Below are 25917 nucleotides of genomic sequence, written 5' to 3' on the forward strand. Positions count from 1 at the left end.
GAATTAGACAATAAAACAATTGAAAAAAAAAAACCACTGTCCAAAAAACTGGAACAGGTATTTCATGGAAGAGAAGAGATGGTCAAACACCATTCAAAGATGCTCAAAGTCATTAGTGGTTAGAAAATACAAATTAAAGCCACAAATATGTGATAAACACCAGATTGATAAGAATTCCAAAGCCTGACAATATCAAGTGTTGACAAAGTTGTAGAATAACAGCACGCTCATTATTTGCTGAAGGGAGTGAAAACTGGAACAACCACTTTGGAAAACCAGTTGGCATCAGAGAACAGAGGTGTATGCATGTCCTATTATCCATCAGTTCTACTCTTGGGTATATACTGAGATAGGTGGAGAATGTGTACAAGAATACTCATAATACTACTTGTATAATGGGAGTCATCCAAATTTTATCAACAGTACATTGCACTAGCAACTTAATGCATTTCATATTACAGAATGCTATCCAACATTGATAAGGGCTGTATGCATCAACAAAATGACCATCAGAAGCAACATGTTGGGTTAAAAAATCAAATTATAGGATACATACATTATGATCCCATTTATGGAAAGTTCATTTGGATTTGTTTTAGGAATAGAAACACACACGGTAAAACTATAAAGAAGAGCATGCAAATGACCAACAAAAATTCAACACAGCAGTTACCTCCGTTTAGCGCAGAAAAGAAGAGTGAACAGGACAAGACACATGAACCTTTAACAGAAATGCTAATGGCCTATTCCTTAAAAGACGTAGTGGACACATATTCATTGTATTGTTATTCTTGATATTTTAAAAATGTACACATTTTACAAATATTAATATGTATGCTAAGTGAGTGCTCACTCATGCATGTCTGACTCTTTGTGACCCCACAGAATACAGACCATAAGGCTTCTCTGTCCATGTGATTTCCCAGGCAAGAATGCTGGAGTGGGCTGCCATTTCCTACTCCATGGGGTCTCCCCGACCCAAGGATGGAATCTGTGTTTCCTGCATTGGCAAGCAGATTCTTCACCAATGAGCCATCGAGGAGGCCCCCAATAATAGGTATACATTTAATAAATATTCTTTTGTGTGTACTCAATACTTAACAAAAATGACTCTTAAGAATTGGTTAGTAAGCCAAAGACCAAAAATATTTTATCCAAGGCTTGTTGGAAGAAGGAAGTGAAACAACATGCTGGCCATCAGGCCCTGGCACTGCTTCCTTCCAAACACGGCATGCTGTCTACTGGTCTCCAGTCCCTCCTGGGTCATTCAATCCAAACTCAGCCATCACTCAGAGCTACCAACTGTCCCAGGCCCGAGGAAAGTTTTAGGATGTTCCTCAGAAGCAGCAGGCAAGCTTCCCTTTCTATCTGCAATTCTAGCCCTCATTTTAGCATAGGCCTCCTCCAGGTGTGAATGACAAGCACATCACCCTGAGCAAGTTTGTGCACATACACTTCCAACTCTGCAGCTTGATTGGGTTACTATTACATACAAATATTACTGAAAGCTACTATTACTGACTCTTGGCTTTGACTTATTCTCCAATATTTGTACATATTTCATAATGATAATGGAGCACCACATTTAAAACAAAGCATCTCCCTGTCCTCCAGTCAGAAGCTGCAATCTGAAAAAGCTCCTTGAAACATACATCTCTCCATGCTCCAACTACAACCATGTAGCAACCATCCCTTAAACCAAAACTGAAATTTAAAGTGAGTGGTGCAGTTACTGTCAGTACAGCATTGAAGAAAAAAATCAACCTAGCTTCAGGGACGTCTGACTCCCCACCTTAGTAGGTCATTAAAGATAAGAAAGCATTTACCTTCCCCAGGCCCATCTGCCACCCAGTGGATAGGGAAGAAGAAAGTTTTGCTATATTTTTAGTATTGTGAATGTTTTTAGATAATTGTTTTCATTATCAATTACTACAATGAAGGTGGGCTCCTTCAGCAGTAACATCCCAACAGAAAAAAAATCAGACTGGTAAAAAAAATTCTTTTATATATGACTTACCTTGAAAAGTCCATCACTCAGTCCCCTATAAAAATACAACCACTTACCTCAGCATATAGTGCTGAACTGGCCTCAACTGCATAGACTCTACGAGCTCCAGCCTATACAGCAAAAAATGACAGTATTCCTGATCCACAACCAACATCCAAAACAACCTGGAAGGAAATGAGAAGACAAAAAGAGGTGAAAACACATACCAGAGCTTTGAGACCAGACAATTAAAGTACTGGCTTTGATTTTTACAAGTGGTCTTACTTTGGCCAAGTTATGAATCTCACTGAGACTCCCTTTTCTCATATGTTAAACACGGTTAGTAACTCCCACCTTTTAAGGTTTGCTGTTGGGATTAATATGAAGTGTATACAAAGTACTTGGCACATAATTGGTTTTACTGAAATTATTGCTATCGTGATTACAGTTTCTTTGTTACATGGTTTGCTTTTAGGATATTTAGGACCAATAAAAGTAGAGCATCATGATTGAACTTGCTTATCTTAAATATCAACCTAAACAAAATGAAAACTGTCTCCAATAATTCTTAGAATTATATATATATACACACACACATGGGGATGTGTGTGTGTATATTATATATATATGTGTGTGTGTGTCTATATATATACACACATATATATTCATAAAAAAACTGAAGATAAAGTCTTTCACCCACATAAACTAGGATATAAGCTTTCATTCTAGGTAACCCCCAAAAAAGTTGTAGTAGTTTATATGAAGGGTAGAAGGGTATTAAGACAGTAGACAAACAGAATTTACAGAAACTTTTCTTCTAAGATTTAAATCAACAAAACCCATTCACTGGCACAAAAGGACAAGCCAATATTTGGACCTGCATGCTGAGAGGAAGAGGTGGATGGTATGGACTGGATCTCTGGCCCCACACACTGCTGAAGCTGAGGCCTAAAGCTCAGTCTGATGGTTGAAACCTTAGGATTCTGTATTTCTGCCATATCTTTTAGTCTTAGCATCTTTCCGCACTAGCTTTGAGCAAGGCATTTCACGTGGCTCAAACCCTCACAATAAATGTATGAATAGATAGCATTATCGTGCCCACTTGTAAGAGGACTAAACTGAAAATCAGGGACATTGAATGAGCCCAATTTCACCTAGCAGTGAGCAGGGGAAATAGGAGTTGAATCTGGGCATTTCTGCCTTCCAACCTCATGTTTCATAAAATCACACACTGATTACTTAAGTTCATTTTTATAAATCTGACATTTTAACCCAGCAATACCAAGAGGCAATGAACAACAAGGAAACAAAGTTTGTTTTTTTTTTCAGGAAAATTTATAACAGTTTTTACTTTTACTTTGATAGCAGGAAAAATTTTCCAAAAAGTAGGAAATGTTGGAGGTCGCACATTCATGTGTGTGTGCGTGTGTTTTAATTGCAATATCATACTGTGCTGACACAGATTCGGTGCCATTATTCTAAGAGAACATGCTGTTAGTAATGGGCTCACAGTGCTCGCTTGTATTAATTCTAGAGCTGTGGCTGTATTCCATACGGTCTCCTAGGGCCTGGGTAATTAGGAGCATTACCAATTTAAAATGTCACCCAGTCTCTGGAATTTGCCGTCAGGCTGCCTATCCTTTTCGAAATACCGCTCTTTATTTCTCCCCATCCTCCCTAGGAGCGTCATCTTCACATGGTCCTGGTTTACTGCAAGAACACTCACGACTGCTGGCTAAAGAACAGAGGCTCTGTAGGTTGGACAGTGCAACCCACGGCCCCCTCAAAAGACGCACCACACCCAGAAGAACTTTTCCAGAATCTTCTTCAATTAAAAATAGAACACCTTCAATTCTATGTTCAGTCCAAAACAGAGATACAAAATTAAGACACGATAGAAACTGCACCTGTTTGCTCTGGTGACAGGTGCCCCAGAAATGTGTGAAGGGAACATTTTATTAGGGTTTCACAAGGCACATCTTAGAGGAGTCTATTTCAGGTCTCTTGATCCTGCAGACTAAAAAACAAAGACATGTTTAACCACTAGAAGAGAGACAGTGAAGAGAGGGAATGAGGAGAGAGAGAAAAGAGGTGAGAGGGAGCCTGATGTGGTTCAACTTTTTGCCAAATTAGGACTTTAAGTAGGAAGACGCTTTGACAGACCCAGACCCTATCTAGAGAAGAGCTGAAAACTATTCCCAAATACCTTATTTCAATAACTAATTTCAAGTCAAAACAACTTTATTCATTTGGGTGATTTCAAAACAGAGCATAGCCCTTGAAAAAGAATCTGATCGTTTTCTAGCATTATCCAGATAATGCCATCTGTTTCCCGCTTGTGTGTATATTTAAAAAGTTAACAAGTGAATTTTCAGTCTGGGGCTTGCAGAAGAGGGAGCGGAGAGGGAGGGACATTCTGCCTTGTCTACATAGAGCCATGAAATGCTGGAAACAAAGCTGAGGGAGGCTGAGAATACATTCTCTGGTGAAAAATGAAAGAGTCAAAGCAAATATTCAACCTCGAATGGAAACAGACTCCCTTGGCCCTTTCCAATGGGGGTTTCCCAGACTAGGAGGAGAGAGGGCATTAACGCAGATAATTCTTTTACACCTTCTTATCTGGCACCTCAGGAGGCCTTAGAGCTGCCACTAATCACATTTTCTTGTCCTCACAGAAGATTATATTGAGCCCATTTTTTATTCTACCCTTGGGAGGCCATCACAGAACTGGGTATGCTTGAGGACCTTACACTTCCTGATCCTAGAGAAAACTCTCTCCCCTCAGACAGAGGCAAAAGAGAGTCATAAAATCCCCTTTCACAGGTAAAGCAGTGTGTAGTTTCCAAAGGACTTTCCCTTGGCACTCTCTCTGTGGTCCTCATGCCTCCCTGGGATACAGAGTACGCGGTTAGGGCCCCACTGTACTGAGAAGGAAACAGGCTCGGAGAGACGGTTTCCAGCCCAAGGTAAACGCAGCTGGTGAGGGGCAGGGCGGGATGAGAATGCAGTGCTCAGTGCTGGGCAGCATCATGGCCATCCTTCTGCACAGGGACAAATGGGAGGAAAGCGTGGACTACGAAGACATGCAAGTCTGAGCACACCGCACTCCGACTGAACATTTCCGATGGCTCCATGGTATTGGACCCTGGTTGGGATCAGCCAAGCGAAAGGACGACAGGAGGTCAGAGGCAGTGAGGACAGCAAGCTCAGGGAACCTATTCTGACTTCCTCCCTCCTGGGTCTCCAGGGATTGGTTGTGTCTCCTCCACCAAAGCCACAGTTCTGCTGGGCTTCCACTTCTTCCAGCTCTGACTATTGTCTCAGGTTTCCAGCAACCACTCCTTCCTCTCTCCTCCCTCAGGCCTAGGGGTGCTAACAGGTCCCCACTCTTGCTAGTGCTAGGGAATGTCACCGTCTCATGCTGGGTCCCTATATTCTGCCCACAGCACTGTAAATGGTCCTGTCCTTTAACTCTCCTAAAACACCTTGTCGGGTATGCTGTGTCTCTCCTGCAGGAACCCTGGCTATTACACCAACTCTTCCTTCTGTTCCCCAGCAGGGAATATTTCCTTAACCTTCGCTCCCCTCCCAGGCTAAGTCGAGTGCTCCAGCTCTATGCCTTTTTATCATCACCTACTCAAGCCCTCCCTCTGCAACATTCACCACAGTTATACTTCTTCATTCAAGGAGGAACTATCTGATTAATTTCTGCTCCCTGTCCTGGATCCTAAGCTTCATTAAAGGAGAGACTTCTGTTTTCTCAGGACACTCACTAAATCTTCGTTAACAAACTGAATAGAAATGGGTCTCACTACCACAGAGAAGGAACATATTCACGATCTAAAAGACACAGTGCAAGTCCGTTACCTCCGTGAGAAAGCATCTTCTACCAGCATAACACATCCACTTCAACCTTGGGATCTTAATAAGCAGCCTTCAAAGGATGACTTTCCTTTGATGGTGCCATACCATCATCACATTACAATCTAGTTAGCTCCGGTTTACCATGTTCCTCTACAGACAGAATTCATCCTCAGCTCCCCTTGGATACACAGGCAGTTAACTACAGAAGTGGCTAATTTGGGGCTCATGTGGGGCAGCAGCAGAAAATGGTATGAAATCCTTGCCAGGCCTAATGGGGAAAAGTCAACAATCGGTCCATGTAACAATGGTCCAAAGTTCTGTGAATTTATTTGTAAATAAAGTTTAAAAAAAATTAAAAAGATAAGGTCATTTCACAAGTACAGATTATTTTAATTACATGCTCTTATGGTTTCCTGGGCAAAGAAATTTTGCAAAATGTTTGGACAGGGCTAAAAAAGCTCCAAGAGGGTTCAGAGATATTTATCAGGATTTACTAGGTTAAAATTAACAAAGAACACCCAGGTCCTAATGAAAACACGAAACACAACTACCCCGGAATAATAAAGCAAAAATAAACACAGACCATTATTTTTATACTTACTTTGTACTATGCTTGTTTAGTACCTTTAACCTTATTTATTCATGGTGATGACCATCAAATGTGGGCACCTTATTTTCTCCATAGTACAAATAAAGAGATTGAAAATCAGACAGAATTGAAGTCATACACTTAATAAATGGCAGAGATGAGATAAAAACAAATGTACCTAACTGAAACATCATGCTATTAGCCACTTCCCCCAGTTTTGATTCAAAGCTTTTTCTGTGTGCTGTTCAGCCTACAGTAATATTGGTCACATTTAGTCTGCTTTTCACGCCACCAGTTTTACAACTATCTTCCAAGATTGAGGTCCTGACTCTCCTACAATCAATTCTTCACGTCATGCCAGTTGTTATGTATTCACTGTTTCTTTATTTGCTTGAGGGTAACAATGGCTGCCCTGAACTGCAAATCCTAACTGTCATTTTTGTGTGCCTCATCCTCCTAAATTGTGCCCCACCACTTGGCACTTTCATGGCCATTGCTGCTTCTTCCAGGCATTATTTTATTACATCCACAGATACCACCACTGAACAATCCCAAGTAACAAGAACCCCATGCTTTTGCAATGTCAATGTACTTTATCATCATGGCTATCTGGGTTATGATGGGCTCGCAGCCCATATTTATAGGCTCCCTACCCCACAGACTGCATCCAACTCTTCCAGCAACCAAATTGCTAACTAATAGGTTGACTGAACAGCTTCTAGGTAGGAACAGAATGATTGAACTACACAGCCTTCTGCAGGCCACTACATCTCTCACTCTGGCTTTTGTCAGAGAAGAAAAATTCCAAATCACCTCAAGAGCTACAGAACACATCTCTTTGTGGCCTCCACAGCTAGGTTTAAATCCTGTTCAGATAACTGGCACTTTCACTATGGCCAGAAGAGTTCTTCAATGACAGCTCCTCATAAGACAGAACTCTACAACTGTTGTGCAATTAAACTGGCTTTCCACAAAAAGGTTGCCTGTATTTAAATAATGAATATTTAATACTTATGAGCACCCTTGTTTCATCCCACCTTATTTCTTCTGGCAGAGGACAGATAAATTCATCACCAATCTTTTCACCACACTTTTACCAGTTTTCCAACTACTTTTCTCTATTATTATGGAAAATACAGAGATGCTGATTACTCTCAGCTTCTCTCCCCGTGATTATCCCCCTTCATATGCTGCCAACAGACTCAGACAAGCTCACTCAGCTCTAAACCCTTTGGCACGCAATCATTCATCAGACATCAAAAGTGACTCCTACTACCCGTTGTGCCAAGTACTGCTAGATGCTAGAAATTCAGAGATGAAAATAACCTGTCTAGTAGGGAGAAGTACAATAGTGTGTTCTAGTAGCAGTGATAGTATTCTATAACAGGCACAATGAAAGCATGAAAGAGGAATGGTCTGCTCTACTAAGGAGTCTGGAAAGACTTCATTGAGATGATCTGAAGAGTGAAAATCAACAGATAAGTTGATGTGTGTCATGTGAACGGAGGGAGTGGCAGGAGTTTCAAGCTGAAAGCATATGGAAGGCACCAATGAATGACAGAGCCAGTCATGTTTGCTGTTCAGTCACTCAGTCATGTCCGACTCTTTGCAACCCCAGGGACTGCAGCATGCCAGGCTTCCCTGTCATGTCCGGGAGGCAGCAAATTTTCTCAGGAGCATGATGTGTGTGGTAGAGACAGAAGTTGGGCGAATGGTTGAGAAATTATCAGCGCAAGAGCAAAGGGTGATGCTTGATTGTAAATGGTCTTGTACACAACACTAAGAGCTTGGACTTAATCCTTAAGCAAAGAAGGACCATAAAAATGTTTCCAGTGGAAGAATTATTTCATAGTTGGATTTCAGCAACATCAGTGTGGCATAGATTGGAGGGCAAGATATCAGAGATAGCAAAGCAGACACTGGAAGTTTCTAATCACCATCAGTCCCTTCTTCCTTCCTATCAGAACCTCACTCTGTGATTTACGCCCCTCTGTGTGATTAGCCATCCCCAGTCCCAGCCTGGGAAACTCAACATTCAAAAAACTAAGATCATGGCATCTGGTCCCGTAACTTCATAGCACATAGATGGGGAAACAATGGAAATAGTGGCAGACTTTATTTTCTTGGGCTCCAAAATCACTGAGAATGGTGACTGCAGCCATGAAATTAAAAGATGCTTGCTCCTTGGAAGGAAAGCTATGACCAACCTAGACAGTATATGAAAAAGTAGAGACAATACTTTGCCGACAAAGATCCATCTAGCCAAAGCTGTGGTTTTCACAGTAGTCAGGTATGGATGTCAGAGTTGGACTATAAAGAAGGCCGAGCACTGAAGAAATGATGCTTTTGAACCATGGTGGTGGAGAAGACTCTTGAGAGTCCCCTAAACTGCAAGACCACACCAGTCAATCCTAAAGGAAATCAGTCCTGAATATTCATTGGAAGGACTGGTACTAAAGTTGAAGCTCCAATACTTTGGCCACCTGATGCAAAGAGCTGACTCACTGGAAAAGACCCTGATGCTGGGCAAGACTGAAGGCAAAAGGAGAAGTGGGTGGCAGAGGATGAGATGGTTGGATGGTATCACTGACTCAATGGACATAAGTTTGAGCAAGCTCTGGGAGATAGTGAAGGACAGGGAAGAATGGTGTGCCACAGTCCAAGGGGTCACAAAGAGTCGGACACAACTGAGCAATTGAACAACAACAAGTCCCAAACAAAGGAGCCCGACTGGTTCAGGGCAATCATAAGTGGTTCTTTGTCTCTTGCCAGTGATGGCTTTTATACATGTTGTGTGTAATACAATATTGCTAATAAGACCAGAGGGGAAGTCTGTTGGGAGCTACTGGAAAATTTTATGTCTTTTAAGACAGACACACAAGAAAGATGTTACTTCCTTCTTGGAAATGATTAAATTTAAATGTGATGCTCAGAGGAACTGGATCAAAACACCTCAGAATCTCACTACCTTCAACATTTCAGCCAATTTGAATAGGATTTCCTCCTATTTGAGGCCAAAGTTATCTTAACTGGTACAAGTAGGGAAACTAATTGGAAATATCTGCAATACTCTAGAAAAGACACAGTAAGAATGAGAACTAAGAATCAGCTGTGGGACAAAGGGAAAGAGAAGAGCCGCAAAAATGCTGGGTTCATAGACACTAAAGAATTTGGAAACTGGAAAGTCTAAGAAAAGGTCCTGACTGACTCTGGGTTCCTGGCTGAGGTGATGTATAACATCTTCAGTTTTTGCAGCTAGAGTGGAATGCCCGCTTGCCTTGCTGACCAGCCACGTGGCTGTAGAAATTGCTCGTGCTGGTCTTTGGAAAGTGGAGCTGTCTCACTGCTGCTGCTGCTGCCGCTCACAGAGCGTGCAGCAGAGGCTTCTCCTGTCCCTCACGCTGTGCATGGGTACAATGCCCGCCTCACTTGGGCCACATGCGCTTTCTCCCCTGCCTCCTACTGCTGCTGAGGCCCTACAGCCCCCATCTGGCATGCATGCAGATGCACCTTGGAGATAAGGGAGGTAACCCTGTGGGGGCACGGCCCACCAGTGGGAGATGGCAGCCAATGGAGAAACCATTCTCCTCCCCCACCCATGAACTTTCTGAAGACAAAGTGGCTTCGTATGATCTCTCTGAAGATGTCTGATGACACCGAGCATTCAGTTTTTCATCAAGCGTGGGCCAGCTCAATAACACTCCCCCCCAATACACCTGCTCTCCCTCTTCCCCCGCCTTGCTCCTGCTCTGGGGAGACTGCCCTCCCTAAGACAGTCCGAGCACATAAGCCTTTCCTGCATGATCTGTGATTTGGGGATCTGAGGCTAAGAAAACAGTTATTAAACAAAATAAAACGTCTGTTGACATTTTTCTTCAATTCTGTCTTTTCTGGGTTTTTGTACTTCTACATTCTAAACCTAAGCTACTACTCTGGAGTGGAGTGACTGTGTCAACAGCTCAGATTTAGGGAATTAAGCAAAAAGAAGATACAAGCAGACGCTCCAGGTTCACTGATGCCCAAGTCCTGGTTCAGGGCTGGAGAAGACCAGGTTCTAGTACAGGACTTTGCTTTGTCAAATCTAACTGCTTTCATTGACTTGGTTCTCTTTATTTACATTCTCATCTTGCAAAGCTGATATTAACACAAAGACATCTACGTTAGAAGTTCCTGCTGTATTGAGCCTTTAACAAAGTCAGTAACAAATAACAAAGTCAGCAGTTGCTGCAAATTAGCCTTTCATGCCACTGTCTTATACGGAATGTGAAAGGTTCAGAAATTCAACCCTAGGATGTTCTTAAAGTGTACTGCCTTTGGTGGGAAGGGACTCCACCAGGCAGAAGTTAATAGTAAGCTAACCAATAAAGCCATATCAGTGAAAACAAAGTTCTTTTTTTTTTCCTAACTCCCTCCCATGCATGGCTGAGGCACTGAGAATTTCACCTTAGGCAATCTGTGCCTTCTTTAATGATTTTGCAAAAGTGGCATCTGGTATGATAGTTATTAGAGCCACTTACCAGATATTTCTGGTTCTCCTTATGGCACATGGCAGAACTGCATCCTTTGCCCTTTGGAAATCAGGAATGACCATGAGCCTGGTGGACTACAGTCTGTGGGCTGCAAAGAGTCGGACACACATGATTCGCTTTGGCCCAGGTAATGCGCCAGGGGTTAAGATGGGTCACTGCTGGGAGGAAGACTGAAGAACAAGGCGTGCGCTTTGCCACACGCTCCTTCTCTTGACAACAGGAATGTCACACACATGGAGGCGGCTTCCTCAGCCTGGGTCTCAGGGTGAGAATGAGACAAAATACAGCCCTCAGCTAGCCCGCAGTGGATTAAACAAGCAATATATACAGCTCTACTGATTTAAACCATGGAGGTCTGCGGGCTGACTGTTAGAGCAGCATAACCTAGTTCACCCCAACAAGCCCAGCTAAACCACACCCCTGCGGTGCTGATGATTTCCGGCTCAGATTCCCCAGTGTGTTCACAGAACTCAGATGCTATGCTGCAACGCTGGTGCCGCAGTTCACTAAATTCTTACAGTCATCACATGTTAAGTGTTCTTAACTCATTTTAAAATTGACTTCCAAAAGAATAAGGTCAAATGTCAGCATCTTGAAAGGTACAGAGGCTGGCCTGGAGCACAGTTATCTTGACTAGAAAAATCCATCGAGTACATTAAAGCCCCTAGCTCCCTCTTTTCCAAATGCCCTGAAAAACAGTCTGTGATTGTTGTTTATTCGGTCTTCTTGGCTTGCCTTGAAAGCTGCACTTTGCTTTCGTAGCAAATGAAAGCACTTTCCTGTGCTGGTTCTGGCATCTTTCTGCAGCGCCCTCACAGGAGCAGATTCTATCCAAGCTCAGGAGAATCCTGGCGCAGACGCACCATCTGCTTCCCTCACTCGCATTCAGGAAATCTCCGTGGGGGCCCCCTCAGGACTCCAGGGGCCAAAGAGATCCGTTAAAACCCAGATCCACTCTCTACCTCTACCTCCTCATCTGAACTGCAGAGAATTAACCTCAGGGATGAGTTTCTGTGGCATACGATCTAACGTGAACCGTGGCCTCTGCACCAGGCTGAAGTAGTGGCCTCCAAAATTGATGTCTACCCAGAATCCGTGAATGTGACTGTATTTGGAAAGATGGTTTTTAGAGATGTATCAAATTAACTGGACTAGGGAGAGCCCTAAATCCAACACGCCTGGTGCCATCACAAGGAGAGGGGGGCTTACCCAGAGACATAAGACACACAGGGGGATGGAGCGCCACCCAGCGGAGACGAGCCTGTAGTGACGCATTTTTAAGGAACACTGAGGACCGCCAGCGGCCTCAAGGAGTGAGGGAAAGGCGAGGAAGGACCTTCCCCCAGAGTGTTCAGAGGGAGCACGGGCTTGCTGACACCCTGATTGTGGACTTCTGACCTCTGGAACTGGGAGAGAATACATTTCTATTGTTCTAAGCTACCTCGTTTTTGGTAATTTGTTATGATAGCCCTAGGAAAGCAAACCAGCCTCCAAACTCCAAGTCAGAGGGAAATATAATACATACACAAAACAGACACACAAGATATACACAAAAAACATATACAAAACAGATACATATACATGTGTACATGTATCACAGAGACTGTTTTTCACAATCACATCCTATCCTCATACACATTCCAAAAATCACATAAATAAAATATCAGTCTGATTACCAACCCAGAACATACGAAGAATGACTTTACATTGCTCCTAAAGTCACTGTGCAGTCCTAGCAGACCTGAGTTCGCACATAGCTCTTCCACTTAGGAGCAATGCGTCTCAAAGCAAGTCAGTTAAATCTATGGATCTCTGGTCCCTTTATCTAGATCACGAGGTGAATAACATATCTTGAATTTGCCAGGTGGTGTGGCTGGCGTTTACCATTCTTTGGTGCCTCTCTGAACTCTCATCTGAACCTTCTTCCTTTGCTTGGGGAATGTCCCACGTTGGAGGCACACACCTCCAACCTGGGAAGCTGCAGGGGTCTCATGCTCTTTCCCAGCATCCCTGAGGCGTGACTGAGATGCTACAGATAAGATGCACTTTGCACGTGAAACTAACAGTGCACAGACTCAGACAGCACAGAATCCACGCTGGTGAGGTCAAGGCCATCTCCAGGTTCCACCAGCGCAACAGAGAAAGGTTCTAAGGACATCACTCAAGGGTAGTATCGGGTGAGGTTATGTATGCTGGGGTGTCTACGTCTGGCTACCCTGATGTCTCCCAGAGATCAATTCTGTAGCATGATTTTGGAAATTATTTTTGGTCTTGTAGCCTCCATGCCTAGTTCTCTGATGACCTGCATAATTATTTTTTCTTTTTTTGTTCTTTATTTTCTTAAGTAAGGAGAGTTGGTTTCTGATGCTGGCAGCTAAGAACCCTGACTAACATACAAGGACTATAATGAGAGGAGATATGCAAAGCACCTAGCAGGAGTCACTTCCTTTCTTCCCACTTTCCTACACAGCTCTAAATGAGGATTCTGCTGTCAATGGTTAACAATACTCAGGGCTAAGAAGTGGAGGATTTGAAGAATGGATAAAGAAAATGTGGTATACACACACAATGGAATATTATGCTGTCTTAAAAAAGGAGATCTTGCCATGTGTGGCATGGGGCTTCCCAGGTGGCTCGGTGGTAAAGAATCCGCCTGCCTATGCAGGAGACATGGGTTCGATCCCCGGGTTGGGAAGAACCCCTGGAGAAGGGAATATAACCCCCTCAAGTATCCTTGCTGGGAAAATCCTATGGACATAAGTGCCTGGGGGACTACGGTCCATGAGGTCGCAGACAGTAGGACAGGACTGAGCATGCATGCATGCATGCATACCATGTGCAACAACATGGATGAACTTGGAGGACAATATGTTAAGTAGAATAGGTCAGACACAGAGGGATGAATACTGCATGATTTCACGTATATGAAGTAGTTAAAAGAGTCAGACTCTTAGAAGCAGAGTAGAACGGTGGTTGTTGCCAGTGGCTGGAAAAGAGATGAAAATAGGAAAGTATTAGTCAAAAGGTATGAAGTTTGGGTTATGGAGGATGAATCATTCTTACTTCCTAGACCTCTATTGGTGCCTAGAGTTACCAATACCATCGTTGTTACTTTAAAAGTTGTTGCTAAGAATATTACTCAGCCATTAAAAAGAATTCATTTGAACCAGTCCTAATGAGATGGATGAAGCTGGAGCCCATTGTACAGAGTGAAGTAAGCCAGAAAGATAAAGAACATTACAGCATACTAACACATATATATGGAATTTAAAAAGGTGATAACGATAACCCTATATGCAAAACAGAAAAAGAGACACAGAAATACAGAACAGACTTTTGAACTTTGTGGGAGAATGTGAGGGTGGGATATTTCAAAAGAACAGCATGTATACTATCCATGGTGAAACAGATCACCAGCCCAGGTGGGATGCATGAGACAAGTGCTCCGGCCTGGTGCACTGGGAAGACCCAGAGGAATCGGGTGGAGAGGGAGGTGGGAGGGGGGATCGGGTTTGGGAATACATGTAAATCCATGGCTGATTCATATCAATGTATGACAAAACCCACTGGAAAAAAAAATAATAATAATAAAAAAAAATAAAAAATAAAAATAAATAGCTTGTAAAAAAAAAAAAGTTGCTAAGAGAGTGGATCTTATATTAAGTGTTCTCATCAGAAAATAATAATAATAGTTACTATCATAAATAAAGAAACCAGGAGAAAACTTTTGGAAATGATGGATATGGTTATGGCCAAGATTGCGGTGCTAGTTTCATGGGTATACTATTATGCGTGCATGTGTGCATGCTCAGTCATGTCCAACTCTTTGAAACCCCTTGGACTGTAGTCCACCAGGCTTCTCTGTCCCTGGGATTCTCCAGGCAAGAATAGTGGAGGGGGTTGCCATGCCCTCCTCCAGAGGATCTTTCCAAATCATGGATCGAACCCGGGTCTCCTGCATTGGCACGCAGATTCTTTACCACTGAACCACATGGGAAGCCCCTCATGGCTGTATACGTATCTCCAAACTCATAAAGTAGTATACATCAAATATGTACAGCTTTCTGTCTGTGCTTCATACCTCATTAAACAGTTTAACATTTTTTTTCAGGAAGTGAGACCTGTTTTAACAGGTGTCAACATGACTATCTGGCAGGCATGTGCTGAGGCCTTTACCCCCTCTGTGATGAAGGCTGGCCCTCATTCATGCACCAGGCTGAACAAATAAAGCAGCAGCAGTGCTTTAAAGTCAGAGAATTTCAGAGCAGGATCAGGTCCAGATATTCGACCAGACTGATGATAAGTTCACACCAAAGAAAACTCACACTGGACAAGCCAGAAGCTCAGGCTCTGCGAATCTGCACATCATCTGACAATCCGAACAGGTGGCTTTGCATGTTTGTTGTAGTTATTTATGTTTTCTTTTAAGCCTTTAAATCCCTGAATCCCTTCCATCTAAGTCCACCTCACTTGTGGATGCACAAAGCAGCTGGGGATTCTCTCCTTTACCGAAAATGATGATTTTTTTTTCTTTAAATAATAAGCTCCCGGCTCCTGCTTACTCTCACAAGTTTCCAGCAACTGGTGCCCTGACAAATGAAGTGTCAAAACATTTCCAAATTAAAATCCTACGGCTCATATAGCCCCACACCTTCAGCAGGATGGACTTTCCTGCTTATTCCGAGCGCATACTCAAAGACACTAAGAATAGCCAGATGGCAATTAACAGAAACTCTGAGGAGGGCAGTAGAGTGGGTTCCAGCAGGGTCAGTTTCCTGGACAGATTCCAAATGGAGTTCTCAGCCAGCAGTGCTCCTGCCAAGGAAGGATTTTCATTAAAACTGCATGGAGGAGGCAGGATGAAAAACCAAGATTTGAAAGATATAAAATTATTGCTGAGGTGGAAACTTCAGCACCATCCCCGAGACCGCTAATAACAATAATACTTGCTACTAAGGACTGAGCTGATATTTGAGGCCATGTACTGAGCATTTCCTATGCAGTGTATCATCCTGATCTTGCAAGGACTCTAGGAAGTAACTGCTGCTCTCACAGACAAGGAAATGGAAGCCCAGAGATGGTAGAAAACCTGTCAAGATCTCAAGGCAAACAGGATAAAGGTCTATGGCAGGTGCCCCAGTAAGTGGCCAAGTTAGAGTTTTAACTCAGCTCTCTGGCTCCAAAACTCACAAATTTAACCATGGTACAATGCTGCATCATACATGCATGGGGGTGTTTTAAATAACCACAATCATTCCATCCTTAAGCCCAGAGAAACAAAAGTCTCTCTTGGCAAATTCAGCCAACATTCCCATGAGCAACCTCCCTTCCAGAGGTTATGTGCACTAACTGGGCTCAACTTCTGGCCTTCTCATTTATCAGTTGTATAAATTCAGGTAAATTATCAACAGTCCCAAGTCTTAGCTCTCTCATCTCTAAAATGGCAAAAATACTAGTCTCTAATTAAGCTGTAATGATTAAAAAAAAAAAAAACAAAACTGCTGCAACTGAATTTTTGTGCCCTCCAAAATCCACAGGTTGATACCCCAATCCCCAAGGTAAAGGAATTTGAATACTTGGACTTTGGGTGGTGATTAGGTCACAAGGGCGGAGTCGTCATGGTGGGATTAGTGTCCTTATAAGAGGAAGCAGAGGACGGCTTGCTTCCTCTCCCTCTTATGTGAGGACATGGCAAAAAGGTTGCAGCCCACAAGCCAGGAAAAGAACCCTCACCAGTCACCAGCTCTACAGGGACAATGATCTTGGACTACAAAAAATCAATGCTGTGTTAAGACATGCTGTCTAGAGTATTTTGTTACAGCATTGTGAACTAAGACAGAAATAGTATATGAAAAGCTAGCTCTTGGTGTGGTGCCTCCATATACTAAGTTCTTCAATAAACAATAGCCACTGGGACTGAAAAGACTCTGATGGTGGGAAAGAATGAAGGTGGGAGGAGGTGACAGAGGATGAGATGGTTGGATGGTATCAGTGACTCACTGGACATGAGTTTTAGCAAAGTCTGGGAGATAGTGAAGGATAGGGAAGCCTAGTATGCTGCAGTCCATGCAGCTGCAGAGTCGGACACAACTTAGTGATTGAAAACAACAACAACAAAAAATGATCATTCTAAACCCAAGCCCTTTTAGGTAATCAGTTTCAATGAGCAAGAAAACAAGAACTTAGAGAAAACGTAGCATCCTCCATGGACTCAAGGGGGTTATTCTAGTATGGTCTTCAGCATGATGAAGCAAACAAAAAAGGACTTTAAAACATTCTGGGGTTTGTTGTGGATTTGGTAGGTCTGGAGTTAGGGTGACCAACCATTCTGGTTTGTCTGGGACTGAGGGGATTCCTGGGACATTAAAACCGGGATAATTTGTTCTCTCAGTTTTCAGAGGGGAGGAGATACTTCAGGAGTGGACAGGACTGGAAACAAGAGAGCTCACCTCCCCTTCCTCTTTCTACCTCCTAACAGAAGTGACCTATCTGACTGGTGATGCTGGAAACCAGTCTGAGCTTGCAGAGCACTGTACTTGGAAGAGGCCAGCCTGTCTACCCTCTGCCCAAGCATGTGTTCTTGAGTCTCCCATGTGGAAGGTTGCTGGGTGGGCTCTGGACCTGTCTGGGTAGACCAGATGTTCAGAACACAAGTGAGTGGAAAAGTTTAGTTTGGGGGAAAATGGGTGGGAGCTTTGGACACATGCCCAAGCTCCATACTGCAAATAGCATTGCCAACAATAAAGCTGATATTGTGACTTCTACCTGACATCTGTGTCTATTTCTAAACTGGTTCAGAATTCAGAGGGGGAAAAGGTATAATTAATTATGAAACATGTCATTAGTTATCACCTTCATAAACCCCAACAGATGGATGCCTATTTTATTTCACTGTCAGAAAAACCCATTCCAGGCTGGCAAGAAGAAAGTATTTCATAGAATCCAATAAGGTTAGAGGAGGGAGTGACCTTAGAGAAAACCTGGTCAGTATCTTTGTTTTCACAGATGAAAAGAAATACAAATGAAATAGTAAAGTGACAAAATCCCTGTGAGATTCTGTGAAAAACTCATCAAGTGCAGATTATTAGTAGTTTGGGGAGTAGTCTTTAAAGTTACAATAAGAAATAAAAACAGATTATAGATAATATAGAAAATAGGCTAAAGATTAAAGAAAATAGATTAGAGATTAAAACTAAGCAATTTCAGAAGGAGAGAAATTTTCCAAAATAAAAGTATTACTTCCAAGAAACCTCTTCAAACCATCGAGAAGCAACCAACAGTTGAGAGCTGAATTATATCAACTGTCAAGATAATGGTAAGACTTAGGTCAGTTAGACTGCTTATCCACAATTTTGAATATCAGGTAGGGTGTCAAAAGAAACAAGCTTTGTCCTTCTGTCCTCATCATGCCTACCTATCATAGCCTGATCCTCCGCAGTAGGAACGTTTACTTCCTCACTGTTAACCGGGAATGCCTACTGGCAGAGGAAGGGTCCCGGAACCTCAACACATGAGACCCTTTGATCAGACAAGGCCATTTCTGGTCATACCTTCTTCTCTTGCCCACCAGAGTACCTATGTTTGACTTTTTTAAAATGTCTAGTCTTGGGTAAGTCAGAGAAAGCCCACCTCATTCTGACTGTCTCACTAAACACAGCTATAAAACCTGGACAGAATGCATGGAGCAGTTACTTGAAGCCTCTGAAAAGTCAACAGTAGTGGGGAGGCTGGGGAAGACGATCAGAATTTCAAATACTACTGAGCCATGTATCTCCTTACCCTCAACAGGGGCCTGAACTCAACACACCAGCTGAGGAGGCCAGGGTCCAGGCAAGAGAGCTCTCGCTGGGAGAAGGGAACCCCTAATGCCCAAAGAGAGTGTGGAAATCCTAGTTTTTCCCTTGCTCTTTTTTTTTTCTTTTCCTCTCCCCTTTCCTCCCTTCTTCTATGCTCCAGCCCACAAATCTTACGGAGTCATATCATCACATCAGCCCACACTATAAGAGAAGGGACACTTCCTCTGCCCTCAGTGAGCCACAGATTCCAGAGGCAAGGACCGAGCCCCATTGCTTCCTCTCCTCTCCCGCCCTCTCTCTGCTCGGTGATACCTAGGCAAGGCCATGGATGTGCACGGCAGAGTCAGCCTTTTGGCCAGAGACTAAAAAGTGGTCCCAGGGAACCAGAAAGTGCCAGGGAGACATGGAGAGGAAGGAACTGGGCAAAGAAACCCCAACATTCACCCTCAAACTGTACATGCACGGATCCCACCTTAATTAGCACATCAAAACTCTGAGAACTCTACCAAGGTGCCAGGCTGACCACTGGGTGACAAGCACATGGGACAGAGCCAGATGGCACCGTGAAGGCTTTGAAAAGTGAAATGACGTGGAAACCAGAGCCCCCAGCAGATCAACTAGTGCTGTGAGCCTAACCAGGCTGAATGAATCCTCAATTGGAAATATCAACACTCTCTATAGGCTTTAAACAAGACCCAGGGTCTCATAATATAATAACCAAGATGAATGTAAAACAACCCAAAATTCCCTGGCATAGGAAGACTGAGGGAAGTACCAATTCCCTGGGAACAGATAATTAACTGTAGTGAACACAGCAGTGACACAGATGTTAGAATTATCTGGCAAGTCTTTAAGTCACTATTATAAAAAAAGCTCCAAGCATCAATCATAAACACTACTGATTCAAGGGAAAAATAAATGGTCTCAGTCAAGAAATACATGACATAAAGAAGAGCCAAATGGAAATTTTAGAGCTGAAAAATACAATAACCAAAATTAAAAGTTCTCTGATGGGTTCAATAGCAGAATGGACATGACAGCAGAAAACAAACCATGAGGAAATCAACTTCAAGCTGGGCGCCTATGTGTCACTATTTTTCCCATGTGTCTTTTCTCTGCTTTAATTAACTATTTCACCACCATAAACTACATCAGGATTTAGTAGCTTAAACTAGAACCAATATATTCTTTCTCCCAGCTCTGTGGGAAGGCTGGGCAGTTTCTCTATGGATCTTGCCTGGATTCACTCCTGTTCCTGCATTCAGCTGGAGAGGCGGTTGGACAGGAAGGTCCAGCCTGGCCTCACTCACCAGTCTGGCAGTTGGTACTGGCTACTGACTGGACTGCCTTACTTCTCCACCTGACTTCCCAATCTCCAGTGAGTTCAATTCAGTTCAGTTCAGTCGCTCAGTCATGTCCGACTCCCTGCGACCCTATGAACCGCAGCACGTCAGGCCTCCCTGTCCATCACCAACTCCTGGAGTTCACCCAAAACCATGTCCATTGAGTCGGTGATGCCATCGAACCTTCTCATCCTCTGTCATCCCCTTCTCCTCCTGCCCTCAATCTTTCCCAGCATCAGGGTCTTTTCCAATGAGTCAGCTCTTCACATCAGGTGGCCAATGGACTAGAGTTTCAGCTTCAACATCAGTCCTTCCAACGAACACCCAGGATTGATCTCCTTTAGGATGGACTGGTTGGATCTCCTTGCAGTCTCTCAAGGGACTCTCAAGAGTCTTCTCCAACACCACAGTTCAAAAGCATCAATTCTTCGGTGCTCATCTTTCTTTCTAGTCCAACTCTCACATCCATACATGACCACTGGAAAAACCACAGCCTTGAACTAGACAGACTTTGTTGGCAAAGTAATGTCTCTGCTTTTTAATATGCTGTCTAGGTTGGTCATAACTTTCCTTTCAAGGAGTAAGCGTCTTTTAATTTCATGGCTGCAATGGCTAGACGGGGCTTATTGTCATTATGGTGGTCTTAGTGTGCCGAGAGGGTGAATGAAGCCAGAAGTCTCATGAAGACAGAGGCTCTGAAACGCACGCAACATCATCTTTGTCATATTCTACTGATCGAAATACATCCCAAGGATTGTGCAGAGATGAAGGAAAAAAATAAAACTATCTCTTCATGAAAGGAGCAGCTGTACAACTTTGCAAACGTGTGTGAACACAGGGATGAGATCCTGATTTGACGATTCTACCACATTCCTCCAGTCGAATTAATGCTGAAAATCTCAAAGGCCACTGATTTACAGGGACTATAGCAGGAGATGAAATTCTGAGGCTCAGAGAAATCTAATGCTTTGCCTAAGATCACAAAGCTAGTAAGTGGGAAAATATGAAACTAGATCCCAGGACTGCTGATTCACTGACCCCGATCTTGTTTTCTGAGATGAGCTATATAGTATTTGGAACACTTTGGCTGTTTAACAGGTCGAAAAACAATGGACAACACTTGTACCGTGTGTTAGCAATCATTCATCATTCAGATCCATTTTGTGAAGGAAATAAATGCAGGCACTTATGGAGTCTATGAAAAAAAAAGTGAAGTAAAGTGACACAATAAGAGCTATTCATTATGTAGCAATAAAGCTCCTAACCTGTTCTGTGCATCGAAAAACAGTGCATTCAGCCTCTCGAGTTCCTGGCACTCAAAGCTTAACTCCCTTTTGGGGCAAAATTCACATAACATACAATTAGCTATTAACCCTTTTAAAGTGTCCAACTCAGTGGCTTTTGGTACAGGCACTATGATATGCAACCATTACATCTAGCTAGACACCTTCAGCCCCTCCCAAAAGGCACTGTACCCACTAGCAGCCCCTCCCCAAGTCCCTTCTCCCGGCCCCTGGGAATCACCAGGCTGCCTTCTCTCCATGGGCTTCTATTCTGGATACTTCCTATAAATGGAATCATATGAGCTTCGTAACTGGCTGCTTTCACTGAGCATGTTTCCATGGTTCATCCGCATTGCAGTGTGTATCAGCATTACACTCCTTTTTATGAACAATATAAATATAAGCAATATTCACCATATTCCACTATATGGATACACCATGTTTTGGTTATCTATTCATCAGTTGATGGGCATTTGGAATTCTCCCACGTTTTGGCTAATGTGAACAGTGTTGTTATGAACATTCACATACAGATGATTATTTCAATACCTGCTTTTAATTCTTTCCATTAGGTATAGAGTTAAAGCTGAATTTTGAGTCCAGTTTTTGATAAGGCTTCTTAAAATGGTTTGAGAAAATAAACTGCTGCCAGCATTAGCTTATTTCTAAAGTCAGTGTGGTTCTAGAGGATGGCTCTGTGGTGGTAAGTGGCTGTCATCACAAAATCTCGCATCACGTTCTGCTGCTGGGAAAGGCAGCCGTAAAACTGTGAGGGAAAGAGAAGGAGAGGGAGAGTAAACATGCCACAAGGCAGGACCTTCACGAACACATACAGCCACCATGGTCAAGGCACGCTTGAGGGGAGCCGAGGCTCTGAGGCTCTAACTTTCAGGAGAGCGGAGGCTCTGAGACAGCGGTGACCTGTCCACACCAGCCCTATGTATAAGGCCGGTAACTCTAAGGAGACGCTAGACTTGACTGTTGCTTCATACTATGGATTCAGGCCTAGTTCCTGAACAACTGGTGTTGGGGGGTCCTTCCCAAAGCAGAGGCTGAAAGCACAGTGCAGTTCAGTCACTCAATTGTGCCCGACGCTTTGTGACCCATGGGCTGCAGCACGCCAGGCCTCCCTGTCCATCACCAATTCCCAGAGTTTATTCAAACTCATGTCCATTGAGTCGGTGATGCCATCCAGCCATCTCATCCTCTGTCGTCACCTTCTCCTCCTGTCTTCAATCTTTCCCAGCATCAGGGTCTTTTTAAATAAGTCAGTTCTTTGAATTAGGTGGCCAAAGGACTGGAGTTTCAGCTTCAGCAACAGTCCTTCCAATGAATATTCAGGACTGATTTCCTTTAGGATGGACTGGTTGGATCTCCTAGCTGTCCAAGGGACTCTCAACAGTATTCTCCAACACCACAGTTCAAAAGCATAAATTATTCAGCACTCAGCTTTCTTTATAGTCCAACTCTCACATCCATACGTGACTACTGGGAAAACCATAGCTTTGACTAGACAGACCTTTGTTGGCAAAGTAATGTCTCTACTTTTTAATATGCTGTCTAGGTTGGTCATAACTTTTCTTCCAAGGAGCAAAGTCTTTTAATTTCATGGCTGCAGTCACTATCTACAGTCATTTTCAAGCCCCCCAAAATAAAGTCTGTCACTGTTTCCCCATCAATCTGCCATGAAGTGATGGGACCAGATGCCATGACTTTAGTTTTCTGAATGTTGAGCTTTAAGCCAACTCTTTCCCTCTCCTCTTTCACTTTCATCAAGAGGCTCTTTAGTTCTTCTTCGCTTTCTGCCATAACAGTGATGTCATCTGCATGTCTGAGATTATTGATATTTCTCCTGGAAATCTTGATTCCAGCTTATGCTTCATCCAGCCAGCATTTCTCAGGATGTACTCTGTATATAAGTTAAAAAAACAGGGTGACAATATACAGCCTTGATGTACTCCTTTCCTGATTTGGAACCAGTCTGTTGTTCCATGTCCAGTTCTAACTGTTGCTTCTTGACCTGCATACAGATTTCTCAGGAGGCAGGTCAGGTGGTCTGGTATGCCCATCTCTTGAAGAATTTTCCACAGTTTGTTGTGATCCACACAGTCAAAGGCTTTGGAACAGTCAATAAAGCAGAAGTATATGTTTTTCTGGAACTCTCTTGCTTTTTCTATGATCCAGCGGATGTTGGCAATTTGATCTCTGGTTCCTCTCCCTGTTCTAAATTCAACTTGAACACCTGGAAGTTCACTGTTTACATATTGTTGAAGCCTGGCTTGGAGAATTTTGAGCATTACTTTACTAGCGTGTGAGATGAGTGCAATTGTGCAATAGTTTGAGCATTCTTTGGGATTGCCTTTCTTTGGGATTGTAATGAAAACTGACCTTTTCCAGTCCTGTGGCCAGTGCTGAGTTTTCCAAATTTGCTGGCATATTGAGTGCAGCACTTTCATAGCATCATCTTTTAGGATTTGAAATAGCTCAACTGGAATTCCATCACCTCCACTAGCGGTGTTTGTAGTGATGTTTCCTAAGGCCCACTTGACTTTGCATTTCGGGATGTCTGGCTCCAGGTGAGTGATCGCACCACAGTGATCATCTGGGTCGTGAAGATCTTTTCTGTACAGTTCTTCTGTGTATTCTTGCCACTTCTCAGTATCTTCTGTTTCTGTTAGATCCCTACCATTTCTGTCCTTTATTGAGCCCATCTTTGCATGAAATGTTCCCTTGGGATCTCTAATTTTCCTGAAGAGATCTCTAGTCTTTCCCATTCTATTTTCCTTTATTTCTCTGCATTGATCGCTGAGGAAGGTTTTCTTATCTCTCCTTGCTATTCTTTGAACTCTGCATTCAAATGGGCACATCTTTCCTTTTCTCCTTTTCCTTTTGCTTCTCTTCTTTTCACAGCTATTTGTAAGGCCTCCTCAGACAGCCATTTTGCTTTTTTGCATTTCTTTTTCTTGGGGATGGTTGTGATCCCTATCTCCTGTACAATGTCATGAACCTTCATCCATGGTTCTTCAGGCACTCTATCAGATCTAATCCCTTGAATCTATTTCTCAGTTTCACTGTATAATCGTAAGGGATTTGATTAAGTCATACCTGAATGATCTAGTGGTTTTCCCTACTTACTTCAATTTAAGTCTGAATTCGGCAATAAGGAGCTCATGACCTGAGACACAGTCAGTTCTTGGTCTTGGTTTTGCTGACTGTATAGAGCTTCTCCATCTTTGGCTCCAAAGAATATAATCAATCTGATTTTGGTATTGACCATCTGGTGATGTCCATGTGTAAAGTCTTTTGTGTTGTTGGAAGAGAGTGTTTGCTATGACAAGTACGTTCTCTTAGCAAAACTCTATTAGTTTTTGCCCAGCTTCATTCTGTACTCCAAGGCCACATTTGCCTGTTACTCCAGGTGTTTCTTGACTTCCTACTTTTGCATTCCAGTCCCCTATAATGAAAACGACATCTTTTTTCAGTGTTAGTTCTAGAAGGTCTTATAGGTCTTCATAGAACCATTCTACTTCAGCTTCTTCAGCATTACTGGTCGGGGCATAGACTTGGATTACTGTGATATTGAATGGTTTGCCTTGGAAATGAACAGAGATCATTCTGTCATTTTTGAGATTGCATCCAAGTACTGCATTTCAGACTCTTTTGTTGACTATGATGGCTACTCCATTTCTTCTAAGGGATTCTTGCCCACAGTAGTAGATATAATGGTCATCTGAGTTAAATTCACCCATTCTAGTCCATTTTAGTTTGTTGATTCCTAAAATGTCAGTGTTCACTCGTGCCATCTCCTGTTTGACCACTTTCAGTTTGCCTTGATTCATGGACCTAACATTCCAGATTCCTATGCAATATTGCTCTTTACAGCATCAGACTTCACTTTCATCACCAGTCACATCCACAACTGGGTGTTGTTTTTGCTTTGGCTCTGTCTCTTCACTCTTTCTGGAGTTAGTTCTCCATTGATCTCCAGTAGCATATTGGAGATCTACTGACCTGGGGAGTTTATGTTTCAGTGTCCTGTCTTTTTGCCTTTTCATACTGTTCATGGGGTTCTCAAGGCAAGAATACTGAAGTGTTTGCCGTTCCCTTCTCCAGTGGAGCATGTATTGTCAGAAGTCTCCACCATGACCTGTCCATCTTGGGTGGCCCTACACGGCATGGCTCATAGTTTCATTGAGTTAGACAAGGCTGTGGTCCCTGTGATCAGATTAATCATGAGAAACACAGGGGACTTCCCTGGTGGTCCAGTGGTTAAGAATTTGCCTTGCAAGGCAGGGCACATCGGTTTGATCCCTGGAAGGAAAACTCAGATCCCATATGCCACAGAGCAACTAAGCCCACATGCCGCAATTACTGAGCCCACATGCCACAACTACAGAGTCCATGTGCTGCAAATAATGGCTCCTACAGGTAGCAATGAAGATCCTGCATGCTGCAACTAAGACTGAATCCAATGAAAAAAGAATTAAAGAGAGAAGTGAGAGAGAAAGGGGCAAAGGCCAAAAGGG

General features: G+C 43.0%; 1 protein-coding gene across 5 annotated transcripts in view; it reads right to left on the reverse strand.

The window, feature by feature from the left end:
• The window catches only part of LOC122453037 (histone-arginine methyltransferase CARM1-like), a 251398-nt gene that overhangs the window by 105635 nt on the left and 119846 nt on the right, over nt 1–25917 (reverse strand). For 4 of the 5 annotated variants that reach the window (XR_006272922.1, XR_006272924.1, XR_006272925.1 and 1 more), the window contains exon 4: nt 2065–2172. Coding sequence is in view for 1 of the 5 variants with exons in the window: in XM_043486887.1 (XP_043342822.1) it covers nt 2065–2172; nt 10958–11031 (182 nt within the window). In the remaining 4 variants the exon portion in view is untranslated. Of the gene's footprint in view, nt 1–2064; nt 2173–10957; nt 11058–25917 lie in introns of all 5 variants that reach the window. The other variant, XM_043486887.1, reaches the window with a different exon arrangement.

The sequence above is a fragment of the Cervus canadensis genome, chromosome 14 (genome assembly GCF_019320065.1).
Source record: "Cervus canadensis isolate Bull #8, Minnesota chromosome 14, ASM1932006v1, whole genome shotgun sequence".
Taxonomy (NCBI): Eukaryota; Metazoa; Chordata; class Mammalia; order Artiodactyla; family Cervidae; genus Cervus; species Cervus canadensis.